The following is a 21742-nucleotide window of genomic DNA, read 5'->3' on the forward strand; positions in this document are numbered from 1 at the left end:
CATAACCTGTCGATGCCATAACCTATGGAATCTGTCAAATGTTTTGTTTAAACTTTTTACGAGATAGTCTTTTAATCTGGCGTTATGAAAACCCTCGGATACAAGTCGCAGAGACTTTGTCCAAGTTGTTGCACTGCTTTTTAATTTGAACCATATGTACATGTTAGTTGCCACAGTTTAACATCTCCTGCGAAGCTACTCAAGTCGCCCATAAAAACCTGTCTGTCACGCCCCCCAATTTGTTATTAGCTGTGATAGAGATTATTTCGTCAAGGGACGTTACTCTTCGCACGCATGCGCAATAGGAATGTGAAAGTAGTCTATTGTGAACCCTCACAATTGTTCTACACTAATCTGTATTTACTTTGTAACTGTAATTGTGAACCCTCACAATTGTTCTACACTAATCTGTATTTACTTTGTAACTGTAATTGTGAACCCTCACAACTGTTCTACACTAATCTGTATTTACTTTGTAACTGTAATTGTGAACCCTCACAATTGTTCTACATTAATCTGTATTTACTTTGTAACTGTAATTGTGAACCCTCACAATTGTTCTACATTAATCTGTATTTACTTTGCAACTGTAATTGTGAAACCTCACAAATGATTTACATATACACAACTTACTTGTTAATGTGTTTCAACACAGACTTACTAATGTGTTTCAACACAAACTTACTTTAATATTACTTACTAATGTGTTTCAACACAAACTTACTTTAATATTACTTACTAATGTGTTTCAACACAAACTTACTTGCTAATGAGTTTTAACACAAACAACTTGTTAATGTCTTTTAACATAAGCCTACTTACTAATGTCTTTTCAACACAAATTTACTTGCTAATGTGTTTCAACACAAACTAACTTGATAATGTCTTTCAACACAAACTAACTTGATAATGCCTTTCAACACAAACTAACTTGCTAATGCCTTTCAACACAAACTAACTTGCTAATGTTTTTTCAACACAAACTAACTTGCTAATGCCTTTCAACACAAACTAACTTGCTAATGTTTTTTCAACACAAACTTACTTGGCAGCTGTCTGTACGGGTGAAGAACTTGAAGGTCCATTGGTCGATGAACAAGCAGCACCAGCTTTGTGATCTTGTTGCCTGAAAACTTGTTCGTGTAGTAAATGCCCATCTTCTCCCAGTCTGTCCAGTAGATGTGGTCTTCAAACACGGACAGCCCAAATACATGCGGCACATAGTGGATGTTGGACACAACGATTCTTCTGCCGCTGCCATCCAACCTGGCCATGGCGATGTAGTCAAGGCTCGCGTCGGCCCAGAATATATGTTCTGTCATGTAGTCAATGGTTAGAGCATTCGGCCAGGCCAGGTTGTCTTTTATTATGGTTTGTCTGTGCGTGCCATCCATCCAGATGCGCCCAATGTTTGGCTGGTCCCCCCAGTCGGTGAAATACAGAAGACCTTTAGCCGGGAACACTTCAAGACCACGTGGCTCCTGTAAACCCTGACGGATAAGAACTTTGCGGTATACCCCATGCAGTTTGGACACCTCAATGGTGTCCGTGGTCTTGTCACACCAGTAGAGGTTGCGAGCAACCCAGTCTACAGCAATACCATCAGGATTACGAACTGTCGTGCTGTGAAGAACCTGATGAGAAAGTAAATAACTTTTATATTTCAGTTATTAACAAGCATTTTGAGAGTTCTGCTAAAGTAATATATGTCCTCTACAAGGCCCCACAAATTCTTGTAGCTTACTAAGTTCAAGGGCCATACATGTAACTCTGTGAAAAATAGGAAAATCGCCATGAATGTCACACTTGATCTGTAACAGTACATGATAAAGTTATACACAAAATATCATCTCAATATCTTGGAAAACATATTTTTTCATATGTTTAATTTCATGGGCTATAAATCTATCAAAAATAGGTAAATTGCCATGAAATTCAAATTTGATCTGTAAGAGTACATGATAAAGCAGTATTTAATCAGAAAGATAAACAGCCAAAACACTTCTATGATCATAACTGTCTATCTTCTTTTTCACAGATGCAGATACGTAAACTTAGATCCAAACCGTGACAATCAAGTGTATGAAGATTACCTCAACGGTGCGGTCGTTGCCATGGTCGAAGTGCATGCGGTTGATGCTGCTGCTGTGACTGGTGATGTCACTCCAGTAGATGTACTTGTCCTGCCAGTCAAAGTCGATTGCCACAGAGTTGGTCAGTTTGTCTGTCAGGTGGCTTGTTTCTCCCTTCGGGATAGTCACGTTACGCAGGTAGTAGCGGTTCGACACCAGCAGAACCGGCCATGGCTCTGCGGAGAAAAATAATTCAACTTTTAACACTTCCTGATATTTTTCTTTTCAGTGTTGGTTGAAATTTAATTAATGTTTCCCCACCCCCAAAAAAAATTAAATTAAAAAATAGCTCTGTTTGCAAAAATATTCAACTTTTAAAAATTTCTTGATATTTTCCTTTTTAGTGTTAGTTGAATTTTTAATTGATCTTTTTAAAATGTGAGGTTTTAATCAAAATTAGATAAAGATGACAAAACTAAGTTAAAATTTAAGTTATAATTCTTGAAAGAGCAAAAATCATAACAATTAAAATGTGAATGGATGGACAAACAAACAAATTAATTAATAATTAATAAATTAATGTTTAACAACATGCTATTAAACATTCCTTCGCTAACTTTAACATTTTTTACCTGTTAAAAATGAAAACTATAATTATACTTATTATATACATTATTTCTGGTTGAAAAAGAAATTTAAAAAGTATAGATTTTCATCAGAAATTATCTCCACTATCTCAAAATTAGAAGAAATTGTAATCCAGGGTTCATTTGATAAAATTACTAAATATTCTTCCTCTTTCAATACTTAACACACACTTTTAGTGACTTTGCAGGTTCGGTGGTTGCCATCCAGCTTATAGTCAAGACCTTTTGGACACGAGCAGAAATATGAACCAATCGTATTGATGCAGTTATGGCTGCATGGATAAGTGACATCACACTCATCAATATCTGCAGTGAAATAAACAAAATATATATTCATTACATCATTATACATGGTTCATACAGAAATTTCAAACCTAAATTTAGGGGCTTTTTAGGGACTTTTTAGGGTCAATGTAAGTAAAATTTAGGGACTAAAACTTTGCTGTCTGCCATTTGCAATGACCTTCAAACTCGACAAAATAATGGGAGTGTTCAAGTAGGCCATCGGGATCGACAGAGAACTGTCCTACACATTTTCATTAACATAAATATGTAGAATCCACATAGGCATAAATGTCCGATTTAGTTCAGATAATTTTACAATATTCCGTTTTATTTAGTTTGCACTGAGATTAAGACTCTTGATTAGTATTTTAGAAACATGTTTCGTTTTAGAATGACCAATCAAATGCTCCCCGTAAGTTACGAATGAATTCTTCTTCGAACAATACCGAACACTAACAATGTTTTACGAAGGAATCATTGGTATCATTTTGGCATTGTTTACACACCAACATTTGAGTGAGCACAGAGATCAACAAATGAAAGTAGATATCGATGTATTTTTGGCAATTTATTCAATGTTTTCGGAAGAACAAAAATATCTATCGATTTCAGGGCTTATATGGCCCAATTTAGGGTCTTTTATGAACTTGCACGTAAAATATAGGGCTTTTTAGGGCTATAGCATCAAAATAGGGACTTTTTAGGGCAACCCTTCAAATTTAGGGCCTTTTCAAGCGTGTGCTAACCTTGTTATAATATATATTTGTTTATTTGTGCAAAAGACATTTAAGAAATAGACAAGATGCAGAAAGGGTAAAAGTGAGGAGGGTGAATACAGTGTGTGTTTGTCTTGTTTAATGACACAACTAGAGTGATGTATTCTAGTTGTGTCATTAAACAAGACAAAATGTATTAATCATCAACTATTGTATGTTAAACATTTGGTAATTTTCACATTTATAGCCTTAGCAAGGACATCTGCATCATTTTTAAATTTGTAGCAAAGCAATCTTTTATATGCACTTTCCCACAGACATACCATGACCTTTGAGCTACCAGTCTTGGTTGGAACGAGAAATAGCCCAATGGGTCCACCAACAGAGATCGATCCTAGACCGTTCGTACATCAAGCAAGCACTTTATCACTGGATTACTGTTAGCTCTAGTTGACAGAGATGGACAGTGGGATGGAAGGATAGATGAATTGACAGATACAGCTATGGGTTTTTTAACAGTTAAAGGGGAAGTAAACTCAAACATGAGCCTTATGTGTTGGAAAGATGCATACCCGGACCACCAACACATACCGACACTTTAAGAAATGAAAAACGTGTAATTTTAGAGTTAATAAAAAAACATGATTATTCCTGCTAACTGAGGGCAGACATTTTGTTTCATTCTCGTCACATCCGGTAATCTAGGTTGGGACAAAGTGATGTCAGCTCCTACCAACTCCTGTATGCACAGTTACACAAACGTGATAATTTACAACAATGCACTTCCCTTTGATCAACCGGACTTGTTAAACAACATAAATGACTTGATAATATAATAAACTATTTAACTAAATATATTTCAATTTGCATTAACAGAATAAAATGGGGTTATAGTATTTTTCTCTCTAAAAAATCCAAATAAAAAATGCATACTAGTAGGCTATGCTGGAGCAAAAACAACCACTCACAACACCCAAGTGATAATTTTCTTTTCTTTGGGACTACATAATTGATCAGTTCTTTGATTTAAGATAGGGAAAGTCAACTTAATCAAGAGTTTTTACAGAATTATTTACAGTAATAAAGCATTATATATCATTGAATATGCATACCAGTCCAAAAGCCTTGTGTGAGCATTCCTTTAATTTTGAGAGCAAGTGTGAAAACCTGCTTCCAAAACATAGGCTACTCCTACCAAAAATCAACAAGATATTGATGTTTCCAGACATGACAGTACATACCACAGCCTTTGATATACCAATCGTGGGGCACGGGTTGGCACATTAGAAAATGTTCTAACGAGTGCCTTGTATCAAAAAGAGTGGTACCTACTTGCATACTATAACCCCCTTTCCCCACAACCCCCCAACATACATGTACCAACAAACAATGCTGTTACATACATTCACACATGGAATTTGTATCTCTTGCACTCATTCTACCCTCACTTCCTCATTCAGTTTCCAAAATTATTCCCCCTACCATTATTTCCCTTATCAACACCATTTCAAAACAATATCTGTTTTAAAAACAAATTTAAAATCCATTACCTACACACGTCTTGCTGTCGTTAAGAAGCTTGTAGCCATTGTAACAGCTACACACATACCCGATCTTCTTATCCGTGCAGTTCTGGGTACAGATGTGTGGCCTGCTAATTCCAAAACATTCATTGATTCCTGCAAAATAAACAAAATAAGCAAATTTTTATCAACTAAAATAAACCAATTTGACGTTTTTATGATTACACTTATGAATGTATGTTTTAAAAAACAAATTGTGATGAAAACTTCAAAAAAATTAAAGATTTACTTAAGATTTTGAAATATCCTTTTTTAATATGCACCAAGATGCACATCCATGGGCATAAACCAAATTTTACTGATGTAGGAAATGGAGCTAACATACGAATGAATGAATGAACGAACGAAACAAACAGACGGACGGACGGACAAATGAATGTTTAATGACACCCCAGCACAAAAACACATATTGGCTATTGGGTGTCAAACAAAGGAAAATATATGACATCATTGCCATATAAATATAATCATTACATAAAGCTGATTTGAGTGTGCTTTTTTATATTTTTATTTCTATGGCGAACATCTCGAAAAGAACCCATGGATATATTCATATGCACACTGGGGTACTTCAACAAATTAAACCATGTAGCAAAATAAATTCCTCCTCACTTGTGCAAAAATTGTCAAAGTGTCTGGGGGGTCAAAGAAGGACTCATATGTATTGTAATGTATGTATGAAACACGCAGTGAAATGATTGGTCATGCCAATAAACAAATTTGTACTGATATTCGTATTAAAAAAATATTTCTTTCCTGTCCTGACTACAATGATTTATCCTTACCGCACTCTAAAGGTTCATCTGATTTGTCCCCGCAGTCGTTGTGTCCGTTACAGACGAGATCCTCCGAGATGCACACCCCGTTCTGACACTTGAACTGCGTGGGTGTGCCACAAGGGGGCGACACTGTACAGTTGTCTTCATCCGAGTGATCGGGGCAGTCGAAGAGACCGTTGCACCGCTGGTCGTCGGGAATACACTTGCCTCGATTAGCACACTTAAACTGATGCTCCCCACACACATCGAGAACTGTGCAGACAGAAAGGCAGATAAAAGTAAAAGGGAGATAAACAGTAAAAAGAAAATACAACTAATTTACATAATTATCAAGTAACTTATTAATGGAAAAAAAGAAAAATGATTCATTATCAAGTATCTTATTAATAACAAGAGGAAAATAAAACTAATTTACCTAATTATTAAGTATCTTATTAATAACAAGAGGAAAATAAAATAATTTACCTAATTATAAAGTATCTAATTAATAACAAGAGGAAAAGAAAAGTAATTTACATGTATTTTATTAATGAAAAGAAGAAAGGAAACTAATTTACCTAATTATCAAGTATTTTATTAACCTTTACACTACTGGATTAATTTTTGACAAAAACCATGTTGAGTGGGTACAAGTTTATAATTTTTACTCAATATATTCACTTGAATACATAAATACATGAAATAAAGTTCATATTTGAATCGCTAAGTATTGTTTTAGTGGGGTTTTTTCTAATTTTTATATTTTAGATCAGTTAAAAATCACGTTTACTTATGGGCATTTGTCCAGTATTTATGTCCAGTATTCCCAATAACAGTGGCTTTCTGACCAGAATATTTCTTAAAACAACAAACTACGATTCATATCCCAATATTTTGTGATTTTTGTTGTTGGCAAAATGATCAAATGTATTATCAAAATAGCTGTCACAATCAGATATTGATCCCTGAATATGACCGTGACGTGCCGCCATTGTTGTCAAGTGAAAATACTTGCCGAAAACCACTTTTTCAACTCAAAATTCCAAGCTATTTTCCACTGAAAGCTGAGTTGTCTACAGTTTCCTGTTACTAACTGGTTTCCAGTGAGTGTGCAAAATGGCAGGAAATATAAATTGGGGAAAGTAAAGGAGATACCAGTGTGGAAACACTGGAAACACCTCCCCACCAACCCACCCCCACACACACTGGAGACAAAACTGTGTGACATTTGTCACATCACAAAACTGACTGGCAGCTTAATGGTGATGACCTAGATGTTAGACCCAAACCATCCACTGAAATGAACACTACTGAAACTGACTGCTACCTAGGACACAAATGCTGTTAATAGATTCTGGTCAGAAAAGACAATGAAATGTTTCTTAAAGTTGCTAGTTTCTAAAGTACTGTAAGAAAAAGAACACCACAAGAGCGCTGTCCTACCACACATGTCAGGTTCATCGGAGTTGTCGCCACAGTCATTGTCGCCGTTGCAGTAGTAGATGCTCTTGATACAGCGTCGATTCAAACACAGGAACTCATCAGGCTCGCACACAACTGGTGCTGAAACAGAGGAAAGGAAGGTATACTTACAACAGGGAACATTTTGTTTTCAAAACTTTGATTAGTGACTTTTCTAGTCCATTGGAAATTTATTGGTAACTATTATTTAATGTTTAATATTGTGTAGCGAACTCTTAAACTGTACAATACAGTGTTTATCAACACATTGGCACATTGTTGGAACGTTTAGTTACTAACCTATGATTATCTCTTGCTACATTTGTATACATGAAGGCAACTCCTACAGAATATTTGTCCTGGACCAGGCCACTGGCTATCCATAGACTTGACCCATGACAGACATGCCTGAAACCTTAGTGTTACATGGGCATGTTAAAGATACTCTCTCTCTCTCTCCCTACAGAATATCTACTGAATAACACTTCAACAATCAAGGCTATTTGGTGTCTGACTACATGTATGGTCAGACCTGTCAACCTTTAGTCAAGAGAAAGCAGGAGGTGTGTGTTGAAAAAGCAGGAGATTTGGTCAAAAAGCAGGAGATTTTTTAAATTCACACAATTTAACCCAAAATCGCAAGATTTAAAAAAAAAATTATTACAATAAGTTATATGAATACTTTATAATGTCATATATACTTCTTAACTTTAGATCTTGGCATTAAAAAAAAAAAAAAAAAAATATTATTATTATTTTTTTTTTTTAAGTTTAAATATTATTATGATTTAATACATACGTGTATTTAAAAAAAAAAAATATTTTATCCAAAAATGTTAAGAACATGAACAAAAAATAAAAAATTTAATTAGTACATTTACGGTATTACACTTACAGCCTTACAGGTTGCGTTACATTATCATTTGTGGTTAGTGTACCTAATACCAAAGACAAATTTATATAAATCTTATAAATTAATATTCAGTTTTTACTATAATGAGGAACGGTGGCGTGGTACTGATTTAAAATCATTATAATGATGCAATAAACATTGTATTTTCATTAATCATAAGTAAAACCTCTTTACGGACATCGTGTGAAATATACCGGAATTATACCCATTTCCGTGAGTAACTTTATGTCAATGTCAAACAACATTTTTTAATTGTACAAAAATAATTTCTTGAAGTGTACCCTTATAACCAACATTTTACCGCACAAACATACAAAATTAACTGACACAAGTATGTTTATACAGCTAATTGGTCTTTTCGTTGTCTTGCTGTGACATGTGATTTTAACATGCATCGTGTGTATCGCTGTCAACTCAGATTTGTCATAGTTGCATTATGTAATCCAGTGGGAAGACATTTTACAATTCAGAGGTGTTATTAAAAGTAAAGTTTGTTTTATTTAACGACGCCACTAGAGCACATTGATTTTAATCTTATCATCGGCTATTGGAACTAAATTGGATAGTTTTTTTTTTTTATATGGCAACACTGAATGTCAATACACAGCCTGTTTAATTAGCGGCAACACGCTTCGTAGCCATTACGATGACAACAAACATTATAATAACACATCATTTTATAAACTCCATGTGCTTTTTTAACAATATAAATAGGCTATCCCACAATTCTCACTTCGGCAAAGGTTAAACAGTCGGAACAATTCGGTCTGTTACATTTTCCGAATGAGAAAAAAAGGCAGAGTTACTTCCCTTCTGTTATTTTGACAAAAGAGGATCGATTTTTTTTTTATGCTTACAAAAATGTCATTTAACAGGAGAAACTGTCTCCCGCACAGGGGAAAGGAGATTTGATCAAATACCGGGAGACTCCCGCGGAATCCGGGAGGGTTGACAGGTCTGTGTATGGTTAGAAACCTGCTCCAGCTACATACATATAGGCTATTCCTATCATAAAGCAGCAAAGGATCTTTTATATGCAGTTTCCTACAAACAGGGAATCAAGCACATACCATATGTTTTAATATACCAATAGTATGACACTGGTTTTGACAGTAAACACCTCAGGAATATGTCCTACTGAGCTACAACCGTGGGGCTTTTAATGAAGGGTATCAACAATATATAATATAATGTACATGTACGTCAAACCTATCTGTATCTGTAAGTATAGACACAAAATTTTAGCTCAATCATGAGGCATTGTGAAAAAAAAGGTCAGGAAAACTATATGTGGAACAGACTGAATGAAGACGAAATCTATAGACCCATCCGGGTTAAACCGGTAGAGGACTAATAATCGAGCCAGACAGTAAGACAACACCTCCATACATGGACAGATAATATTCCCAGACACGTACAGACAACACCTCCAAACATAGACAGACAACACCTCCAGACACAGACAGACAACCCTCTCAGACATGGACAGACAACATTCCCAGACAGACAGACAACACCTCGAGACACAGACAACCCTCTCAGACACTGGCAGACAACATTTCCAGACACAGACAGACAACATCTCGAGACACAGACAGACAACCCTCCCAGACAATATTCCCAGACACAGACAGACAACACCTCTAGACAACATAAGCAGACACAGGTAAACAACATTCCCAGACAGAGACAGACAGACAACACTCGTGACTCGTACAGACAACTCTCCCAGACAAGGATAGACAACATTCCCAGACACAGACAGACAACACTCGTGACTCGTACAGACAACTCTCCCAGACACAGACAGACAACACTCGTGACTCATACAGACAACTCTCCCAGACATGAATAGACAACATTCCTAGACACAGACAACACCTCCAGACAAGACAAGCGGACACAGGCAGGCAGACAACACTCCCAGACACACAGAGACAACACCTCCAGACAACACAAGCACACAACCTTCCGAGACAGTCCTAAAAGAAAATTAAACTTACGACACTCGTCTGTATTTTTTTCGTCCGATGCGTCGTCACAATCAGAGTCCTGGTCACACTTCCAGGCGGACGGAATACAGCGGCCTGTTGGACACTGGAACTCGTCAGGACGACACGTGTGATTACCTAAAAACAGATGACATGTGTAATTACCTCAGATGATTGCATTAAGTTGAAAGATGAGGTTACAGTATGTTGATAACTAATCCTTGGATATGAGGGGTAAGTGCATTAAGTTGAAAGGTGAGGTTACAGTATGTAGAGAACTAATCCTTGGATATGGGTGGGGGGGGGGGGCAAGTGCATGAAGTTGAAAGATGAGGTTGCAGTATGTAGAGAACTAATCCATGGATATGGCGGGGGGGGGGGGTAAGTGCATTAAGTTGAAAGGTGATGTTACAGCATGTAGAGAACTAATCCACAGATAGACTGGCCTCGGTTGCGTCATGTTTAGGCCATTGGTCTACAGGCTGGTAGGTACTGGGTTCAGATCCCAGTCGAGGCATGGGTTTTTTAATCCAGATACAGACTCTAAACCCTGAGTGAGTGCTCCGCAAGGCTCAATGGGTAGGTGTAAACCACTTGCACCGACCAGTGATCCATAACTGGTTCAATTAACAAAGGCCATGGTGCAATCCTGCCTGTGGGAAGCGCAAATAAAAGATCCCTTGCTGCCACTAGAACACATCGATTTATTAATTACTGGCTACTGGATGTAAAACATTTTGTAATTTTGCCATATGGTCTTAGAGAGGAAACTCGCAACATTTTTCTATTAGTAGAAAGGAATCGTTTATATGTTCTAAAGGATATAGCTTTACGTACCACAGCCGACTTCGTCTGATCCATCATGACAGTCTTCGTGTCCATCACACTGCCACGTGCTAGGAATGCAGGTCGAGTCGTTGGTGCAGGCTATGTAATCTTTATCACAGTTGTACGCTACAACAAAGGTTTGAACAACATTTATAACCCAGTTACTAGCATTTCACACACCAAAGCATTTTATCAACATAAAGTAAATCAGAATAGGGCACAGAAAAGAACAAACACATCTGGCATAGCAAGAATTCACTCATTGTTTTTTATTCAGTTAAACAATCTGTTTAAGTGAATTTAATGTTTTAACCAGTCACGTTTGAAGACACAGTGATATACTTTATGACTTATCTGTCATTCATTTGAGTTTGTTTGTTTTTGTTTAACGACACCACTAGAGCACATTGATTAATTAATCATCGGCTATTGGATGCCAAACATATGGTAATTCTGACATGTTGTTAGAGGAAACCCGCTACATTTTTTCTAATGTAGCAAGGGATCTTTATATGCACTTTCCCACAGACAGGAAAGCACATACCACAGCCTTTGACAAGTTGTGGTGCACTGGCTGGAATGAGAATTCATTTGAGATGCACAACTCATATACACATGTACATGTAATGAGTAGAGTCATTTTCCATTTCTGTGCTTTTACACACTGACCATATTGTTTTTACATTTTAGTGCTTTCGTCAACATTTTCTCCCTAAAATATATGTCAGGGGATTGTAATTCTTTTCACAGTAATTTTTTTTGTTTCTATCATTTTAATGCAATTTGGGTTTTTATAACCAATTTAACATAGATTTAATTAATTAAAAAATAAATATAAAAAATGTTGGGGGGTAGGGGGCGTTTACCAATTTATTGAAGGTATTTGGGGGCTTTTCAATCAACTTCCTTAGTGTTTGTTGTTCTTACTGTGACGTTTGGGGTTTTTAACCATCTTCCTGTAGTTTTTATGTTTTTTCACCATCTTATTGGGTTTTTGTTTTACCAACTTACTGTAGTTTTTGTGTTTTACCAACTTACTGCAGTTTTTGTGTTTTACCAACTTACTGCAGTTTTTGTGTTTTACCAACTTACTGTAGTTTTTGTGTTTTACCAATTTACTGTAGTTTTGTGTTTCTACCAACTTACTGCAGTTTTTGTGTTTTACCAACTTACTGCAGTTTTTGTGTTTTACCAACTTACTGTAGTTTTTGTGTTTTACAAACTTACTGTAGTTTTTGTGTTTTACAAACTTACTGCAGTTTTTGTGTTTTACCAACTTACTGTAGTTTTTGTTTTACCAACTTACTGTAGTTTTTGTGTTTTACCAACTTACTGCAGTTTTTGTGTTTTACAAACTTACTGTAGTTTTTGTGTTTTACCAACTTACTGTAGTTTTTGTTTTACCAACTTACTGCAGTTTTTGTGTTTTACCAATTTACTGCAGTTTTTGTGTTTTACCAACTTACTGCAGTTTTTGTGTTTTACAAACTTACTGTAGTTTTTGTGTTTTACCAAATTACTGTAGTTTTTGTTTTACCAACTTGCTGCAGTTTTTGTGTTTTACAAACTTACTGTAGTTTTTGTGTTTTACCAACTTACTGTAGTTTTTGTGTTTTACCAACTTACTGCAGTTTTTGTGTTTTACAAACTTACTGTAGTTTTTGTGTTTTACCAATTTACTGTAGTTTTTGTGTTTCTACCAACTTACTGCAGTTTTTGTGTTTTACCAACTTACTGTAGTTTTTGTTTTACCAACTTAATTACTGCAGTTTTTGTGTTTTACTAACTTACTGCAGTTAGCTTCATCGGAGCTGTCCCCACAGTCGTTGTCCTTGTCACACACCCAGTGTTTAGGAATACAACTTCCCGATTCACACTTGAAGGCCTCCTGCGGACATTTCATTTCACCTGCAGACACAAGGTTTTTAAATTAAATGTTTTTATTCATGGCAATAAAAAAGTTTTTTTTGTTTAACGACACCACTAGAGCACATTGGCTACTGGATGTCAAACATTTAGTAATTCTTAGAGAGGAAACTGCTACATTTTACATTAAATTAGTAGCAATGGATCTTTTATATGTGCCATCCCACACAGGATAGCACTTAATATGGCCTTTGATATATCAGTTGTGGTACACTGGCTGAAGCGCGAAATAAATCAATGGGCAAACCAATGGGGAATGATTCTAGACCAACCGTTCATCAGCCAAGCACTTTAACACTGGATGGTGCCCGAGCGATTCATTATTCCTAGTTTCAGAACAATTCAATCAAATTTGACAGCCAGACAGATGACTGACAGATTGGTATTAGAAAAGCTCCATTGCTGAATCTCATGCAGTGCTAAACGTCATGTAGAGCTAAAAATAGACACATTTTCACAAGCATTTCTATTACTTCTAACTTCCTGAATGACATTGTAGGTAAATAAAAACGGTCTAGCACACACCAGTTCCTGAACAGTTGGCCTCGTCACTACGGTCCCAGCAGTCATTGCTGCCATCACACTTCCAGCTGGGGTAGATACAGGCGGACGTCGTGTTGCACGATATCAGACCCTCCAGTGGCTCTCCTTCTATCTCCACGTCACTGCACGTCAGATCTGAAAAGAAAGGAAGTCTTAAAGATAACCTGCTATATTTTTCCATTAGCAGCAAAGAATCTGTTATATGAATTTCCAGTCATGTACCAATCGTGGGTCACTGGTTGGGATGGACAAACCCAATCAAAGAATGGATCCACTGAGAGGATTTGATCCTTTGACCCAAGCCCCTGAGGCGAGTGCTGTACTGACTGAGACAGAACCCGCCCCTATTTGGTTGAAGACACTCTCCTATGTTTATTAACTGTAACATGTTTTTCAACTAACACAGCCTGGTTTAACAATTAACATTATATATTAAATACATTTTCTGGTATTTTCTTAATTAGAGTATTACAACCAGTACATTCATGTGTTTCTGGTTGACCTAATCTTTGAAGACACCCAAAATTTATTTTATTCTTAAACTCAATACTGTTGTTGTTTAGAGAATAAGGGATGAAACGCCTTCCCTTTATTGTTGACCACGGTACCAAACGTTTCGCCCCCAAGCCAGTTCGCCCCCAGTCAGTTCACTCTCAAATCTGTTTGCCCCCAGTCAGTTCGCCCTCAAATAGGATGTCAGTTCGCCCCCAACATGCTTAACCAGTTCGCCCCACAAAGGTAAAATGTACCAGTTCCCCCCCATAAAGATAATCCCTCAATTAGAATAATGCTCACCAGAAGAGGCCATATTGAATTGGCATTGCAGTTCAAAGCCCTCTTAGGTGTTAGCCGAAGATGCATACTCAGCATCAAGGTTATGTAGCTGATTCTTTATTCTTAAAACAGATCCTATCTCTGGCAGGAATGGATGTTTTAATAAATGTGGATGATGTGGTTTATATGTGTAAAAGTGCTCTTTATATATATTTGGACGGATCATGAGTCAGTCCGGGCACTGATGATATAATCACCAGTTTAAAAATCATAATTTCTCACTGAGAAATTATCATGCATTGGTTTAATGTACATTACTATTGGACGATTTGACGTTAACAAACCAATCACCCTGTCGGTACTAAATATGACGTCATCATGATTTGGCAAAGCACGCACAATGAAGTCACGTAGTTTAAAGCGTTTGCGTTTATGTCTTTTTGGTTTCAGTGTTAAACTTGTAATAAAATGGTTGTTTATTGCAATTCATTATTTTCACAGAATATATAAAACTTTGGGGTTTGAAAATTATCTGTAAACTGTGAATAAAATACAAAGTTAAGCAATACACAGAACAGTAACGTTGTTTACGTCGTTTCGATATACATGGACGTGTATGTAGCCAGTGTAGACTATATAAAAAACAAAGGCTTTTTAAAAAACCCAAATAGCTGGGGTAATAAATAGAATAACAAACTCGCTACCAACTATTATCAAATTTATGTCCCTCGTGAAATAATTTTCACTTGTCACTTGTTAAGGCTCATAACAAGTGAAAATTACTTCACTAGGGATATAAATTTGATATTAACTGGTAACTCGTTTATTATCCTCTCTCTCTCTCTATATATATATAATTAAACTGGTGATTATATGCCTCTAAAGAAACAATACAATAATTGTTTAAAAGTAACAAATAATTAGGAGTTGGGGGCAAACTAAATAAATGTTTGGGGCGAACTGACAAATAGTTGGGGGCAAACAGGCAAACAGTTGGGGGCAAACAGGCAAACAGTTGGGGGCGAATTGACTTGGGGGCGAACTGGTACATCCAGCGAACAGGTCAAACAGGGGGGCGAACTAACTGGGGGCGAACTGCCTTGGGGGCAAAACACCATGGATTCGTTGACCACCAGCAATAAAATCAATTTCATCTTTGTCTAAACTCAATAATGAAAATCATTGCAGACAAAAAAAAAAAAAAAATGTACAGTTTTGAAAAGTGTTCAATAACAAGGCCAAGAACTCTTTATACCACTGAGCAACAACTGTGAACAAGGCCTATATGCATCTGGCAAGCTCTTTATCACTGGGCAACAACTGTGAAAAAGGCCTATATGCATCTGGCAAGCTCTTTACCACTGGACAACAACTGTGAACAAGGCCTATATGCATCTGGCAAGCTCTTTACCACTGGGCAACAACTGTGAACAAGGCCTATATGCATTTGCAAGTTCTTTATACCACTGGGCACCAACTGTGAAAAAGGCCTATATGCATCTGGCAAGCTCTTTACCACTGGGCAACAACTGTGAACAAGGCCTATATGCATCTGGCAAGCTCTTTATACTACTGGGCAACAACTGTAAACAAGGCCTATATGCATCTGGCAAGCTCTTTACCACTGGGCAACAACTGTGAAAAAGGCCAATATGCATCTGGCAAGCTCTTTACCACTTGGCAACAACTGTGAAAAAGGCCTATATGCATCTGGCAAGCTCTTTACCACTGGGCAACAACTGTGAAAAAGGCCTATATGCATTGGCAAGCTCTTTACCTCTGGGCAACAACTGTGAAAAAGGCCTATATGCATCTGGCAAGCTCTTTACCTCTGGGCAACTGTGAAAAAGGCCTATATGCATTGGCAAGCTCTTTACCACTGGGCAACAACTGTGAAAAAGGCCTATATGCATTGGCAAGCTCTATACCATTGGGGAACAACTTTGAAAAAGGCCTATATGCATTGGCAAGCTCTTTACCACTGGGCAACAACTGTGAAAAAGGCCTATATGCATTGCAAACTCTTTATACCACTGGGCAACAACTGTGAAAAAGGCCTATATGCATTGGCAAGCTCTTTATACCACTGGTGAACAACTGTGAAAAAGGCCTATATGCATCTGGCAAGCTCTTTACCACTGGGCAACAACTGTGAAAAAGGCCTATATGCATCGGGCAAGCTCTTTACCACTGGGCAACAACTGTGGAAAAGGCCTATATGCATTGGCAAGCTCTTTACCACTGGGCAACAACTGTGAAAAAGGCCTATATGCATCTGGCAAGCTCTTTACCACCGGGCAACAACTGTGAAAAAGGCCTATATGCATTGGCAAGCTCTTTACCACTGGGCAACAACTGTGAAAAAGGCCTATATGCATTGGCAAGCTCTTTACTACTGGGCAACAACTGTGAACAAGGCCTATATGCATCTGGCAAGTTCTTTATACCACTGGGCAACAACTGTGAAAAAGGCCTATATGTATGTGGCAAGCTCTTTATACCACTGGGCAACAACTGTGAAAAAAGCTTATAGCTAAAATGGTAAGAATGCGAGTTGACTGTTTTCAGGGCTTGCTCTGGGTGATCAGATAATTTCACCAAATTCTCTCAAAAATGTAAAACCTATAGTTATATTCCACCAAAATATCAATTATTACACAATTTTCCCTGCCAAATTAAAATAAATTTTGCCAAGTGTTGTTAAAATCTCAATGTGTGAGTTTGGTGAGTGCTAGGCATGGTTTGTGTTGCGTGTTGAACTCACTGCAGCCCATCTCGTCGGAGAGGTCTGGGCAGTCCCCGTCACGGTCACAGCGGTACTTCTGCTGGATACACATCCCACTGGTACAGCGGAACTCGTCCACCTTACACGGGCAGTCCACCTCATCAGAGTCGTCATCGCAGTCGTTGTGGCCATCACACGTCTTGTTGTACGACACACACCGACTGTTGTTACACGAGAAGAAACCTGCAGGGCACTTCCGAGGTTGTGCTGTGGGAAAGGAAACAAAGGTTTCTTTAATGAGTGAGTGAGTGAGTGAGTCAATGAATGAATGAATGAATGAATGTTTAACGACACCCCAGCACAAAAAATGCATCAGCTATTTGGGTGTCAAACTAAGGTAAAACCAATAATGATGATCAACATAATTTAAAAATTCAAAAGTTAAATTAAAACAGTGTAAAAAGCTGTGCAAAAAATACAGGTCAATTTATGAGTACTGTAACAACTTACAACACACCCGTTTCATTTCATCAGAACTGTCTATGATTACTATAATAACAACTTACAACACAACTGTTTCATTTCATCAGAGCCATGGGGACGGTCTATGATGACTATAAATAATAACTTACAACACAACTGTTTCATTTCATCAGAGCCATGGGGACGGTCTATGATGACTATAATAACAACTTACAACACAACTGTTTCATTTCATCAGAGCCATGGGGACGGTCTATGATGACTATAAATAATAACTTACAACACAACTGTTTCATTTCATCAGAGCCATGGGGACGGTCTATGATGACTATAATAATAACTTACAACACAACTGTTTCATTTCATCAGAGCCATGGGGACGGTCTATGATGACTATAATAATAACTTACAACACAACTGTTTCATTCCATCAGAGCCATGGGGACGGTCTATGATGACTATAAATAATAACTTACAACACAACTGTTTCATTTCATCAGAGCCATGGGGACGGTCTATGATGACTATAAATAATAACTTACAACACAACTGTTTCATTTCATCAGAGCCATGGGGACGGTCTATGATGACTATAATAATAACTTACAACACAACTGTTTCATTTCATCAGAGCCATGGGGACGGTCTATGATGACTATAAATAATAACTTACAACACAACTGTTTCATTTCATCAGAGCCATGGGGACGGTCTATGATGACTATAATAACAACTTACAACACAACTGTTTCATTTCATCAGAGCCATGGGGACGGTCTATGATGACTATAAATAATAACTTACAACACAACTGTTTCATTTCTGCCGTCGGGACAGTCTATGATGACTATAGTAATAACTTACAACACAACTGTTTCATTTCATCAGAGCCATGGGGATGGTCTATGATGACTATAATAATAACTTACAACACAACTGTTTCATTTCTGCCGTCGGGACAGTCTATGATGACTATAGTAATAACTTACAACACAACTGTTTCATTTCATCAGAGCCATGGGGATGGTCTATGATGACTATAATAATAACTTACAACACAACTGTTTCATTTCTGCCGTCGGGACAGTCTATGATGACTATAGTAATAACTTACAACACAACTGTTTCATTTCATCAGAGCCATGGGGATGGTCTATGATGACTATAATAATAACTTACAACACAACTGTTTCATTCCATCAGAGCCATGGGGACAGTCTATGATGACTATAATAATAACTTACAACACAACTGTTTCATTCCATCAGAGCCATGGGGACAGTCTATGATGACTATAATAATAACTTACAACACAACTGTTTCATTCCATCAGAGCCATGGGGACAGTCTATGATGACTATAATAATAACTTACAACACAACTGTTTCATTCCATCAGAGCCATGGGGACAGTCTATGATGACTATAATAATAACTTACAACACAACTGTTTCATTCCATCAGAGCCATGGGGACGGTCTATGATGACTATAAATAATAACTTACAACACAACTGTTTCATTTCATCAGAGCCATGGGGACAGTCTATGATGACTATAATAATAACTTACAACACAACTGTTTCATTCCATCAGAGCCATGGGGACAGTCTATGATGACTATAATAATAACTTACAACACAACTGTTTCATTTCATCAGAGCCATGGGGACGGTCTATGATGACTATAATAATAACTTACAACACAACTGTTTCATTTCATCAGAGCCATGGGGACGGTCTATGATGACTATAATAACAACTTACAACACAACTGTTTCATTTCATCAGAGCCATGGGGACGGTCTATGATGACTATAATAACAACTTACAACACAACTGTTTCATTTCATCAGAGCCATGGGGACGGTCTATGATGACTATAATAACAACTTACAACACAACTGTTTCATTTCATCAGAGCCATGGGGACGGTCTATGATGACTATAATAACAACTTACAACACAACTGTTTCATTTCATCAGAGCCATGGGGACGGTCTATGATGACTATAATAACAACTTACAACACAACTGTTTCATTTCATCAGAGCCATGGGGACGGTCTATGATGACTATAATAACAACTTACAACACAACTGTTTCATTTCATCAGAGCCATGGGGACGGTCTATGATGACTATAATAACAACTTACAACACAACTGTTTCATTTCATCAGAGCCATGGGGACGGTCTATGATGACTATAATAACAACTTACAACACAACTGTTTCATTTCATCAGAGCCATGGGGACGGTCTATGATGACTATAATAACAACTTACAACACAACTGTTTCATTTCATCAGAGCCATGGGGACGGTCTATGATGACTATAATAACAACTTACAACACAACTGTTTCATTTCATCAGAGCCATGGGGACGGTCTATGATGACTATAATAACAACTTACAACACAACTGTTTCATTTCATCAGAGCCATGGGGACGGTCTATGATGACTATAATAACAACTTACAACACAACTGTTTCATTTCATCAGAGCCATGGGGACGGTCTATGATGACTATAATAACAACTTACAACACAACTGTTTCATTTCATCAGAGCCATGGGGACGGTCTATGATGACTATAATAACAACTTACAACACAACTGTTTCATTTCATCAGAGCCGTCGGGACAGTCTATGATACTGTTGCAGGTTTTTTCTATTGGAATACAGCGGAAGCGATCTTCACACAGAAAGTCAGTAATAGAGCACTTAAACGTCGTCACTGAAACACAACAAACAACATCATGGCCAATACACAACATTCTACATACAAATGTATATAATTTATATAGAAAAGTATATAATTTATATAGAAATGTATACAATTTATATAGAAATGTATACAATTTATATAGAAATGTATATAATGTATACAGAAATGTACATGTATATAATTTATATTAGAATTTTAACATAGTAATGGTCACACATGGTAAGCTGTATTCTCAAAAACAATTTAAGACTTGGATTACTTTAATGAAATTTGTAGATGCATAAATGCATTGATTACATAGTCACAGAAGAAGCACCAAGCAACCAGGCACAGAAAATACATTGGAAACAAATTAAGAAATTTGCTCATATGAATTTGAGTTTTTCTACATTATGATACCATGTACAGTCATATCAATAACCAACACCTTCTAAAAACATTAATTAACTGTCATACAATAAAGTTCTAAATCCACTGCATGATATGTGCTTGTTTATACTCAGTTTCAATTAAAAAAACCAAGTAGTTTTTTTCAAATGACAATTTTGAAGAAGGTTATACACTTCTTGGAATGGTTTTCAGTGGTGGATACAACATCAATCAAGGACATCGATATATCATAGATAATCAAGATCAGCAAACAAGAATGTTTATTGTTAGTTAATTAAATGCATCATATAAGTATATTGTTTGTTAATGGGATGGTTTTTGGTATGTCTAGAATATAGACAGAACTTGTTTTTTAAAAGTAATCTTGGAAAGCATTTGTATTTGCTTCTTTTTCTTTTCTTTATAGTCGCTCAAATCATGTACAAACCTGCACATCGCTTCCCATCAGGCAAGAGGACAGGGTGTTCTTTGGTACAGTTGCATTGTGGCTTGCCTTTGTCATTGACCGTACATTCATCTTCACAGCCAAATGCATTCATATAACATGGATTGAGTGTACCTGAAATCACAGAAAAAAAGAGTAAAATTAGTGCATACATTTTTTTTTCTGAATATATTATCACAAACAGAAATAAAACTAAGAATCGAAAGCCTTGAAGCCATTCAACAATTACCGGTATGTAATGCATTTTTCAGATCCCCTCCCACAATACACTGTAATGCTGAGACCAGTATTGTGTCTAAAATTTCATAAAGTTCAACAACAACTACCACCACACATCTGATGTATTTGATCCACCTGTTTGTACATGTATGTGTTTTTTCTTTGCCAATATATTCTAAAAATACTATCACTTATAATGGAGCAAATTGGCCATAAGACTGGTTGCACTGACATGTACTTTACACAGGACTTT

At 36.8% G+C, this 21742-nt stretch overlaps 1 protein-coding gene across 1 annotated transcript in view; it reads right to left on the reverse strand.

The window, feature by feature from the left end:
• The window catches only part of LOC121387271 (low-density lipoprotein receptor-related protein 1-like), a 340401-nt gene that overhangs the window by 82279 nt on the left and 236380 nt on the right, over positions 1–21742 (reverse strand). Inside the window, exons 51-63 of the mRNA XM_041518296.1 lie at positions 21253–21384; positions 20316–20444; positions 17262–17489; positions 13706–13858; positions 13046–13162; positions 11264–11380; positions 10439–10564; positions 7505–7624; positions 6089–6334; positions 5271–5399; positions 2891–3025; positions 2094–2308; positions 1046–1634 (exon numbers count right to left, since the gene is read on the reverse strand). Of these exons, the coding sequence (XP_041374230.1) occupies positions 1046–1634; positions 2094–2308; positions 2891–3025; positions 5271–5399; positions 6089–6334; positions 7505–7624; positions 10439–10564; positions 11264–11380; positions 13046–13162; positions 13706–13858; positions 17262–17489; positions 20316–20444; positions 21253–21384 (2436 nt within the window). The remainder of the gene's footprint in view (positions 1–1045; positions 1635–2093; positions 2309–2890; positions 3026–5270; positions 5400–6088; positions 6335–7504; positions 7625–10438; positions 10565–11263; positions 11381–13045; positions 13163–13705; positions 13859–17261; positions 17490–20315; positions 20445–21252; positions 21385–21742) is intronic.

This window comes from Gigantopelta aegis, chromosome 13 (genome assembly GCF_016097555.1).
Source record: "Gigantopelta aegis isolate Gae_Host chromosome 13, Gae_host_genome, whole genome shotgun sequence".
NCBI classification, from domain to species: domain Eukaryota; kingdom Metazoa; phylum Mollusca; class Gastropoda; order Neomphalida; family Peltospiridae; genus Gigantopelta; species Gigantopelta aegis.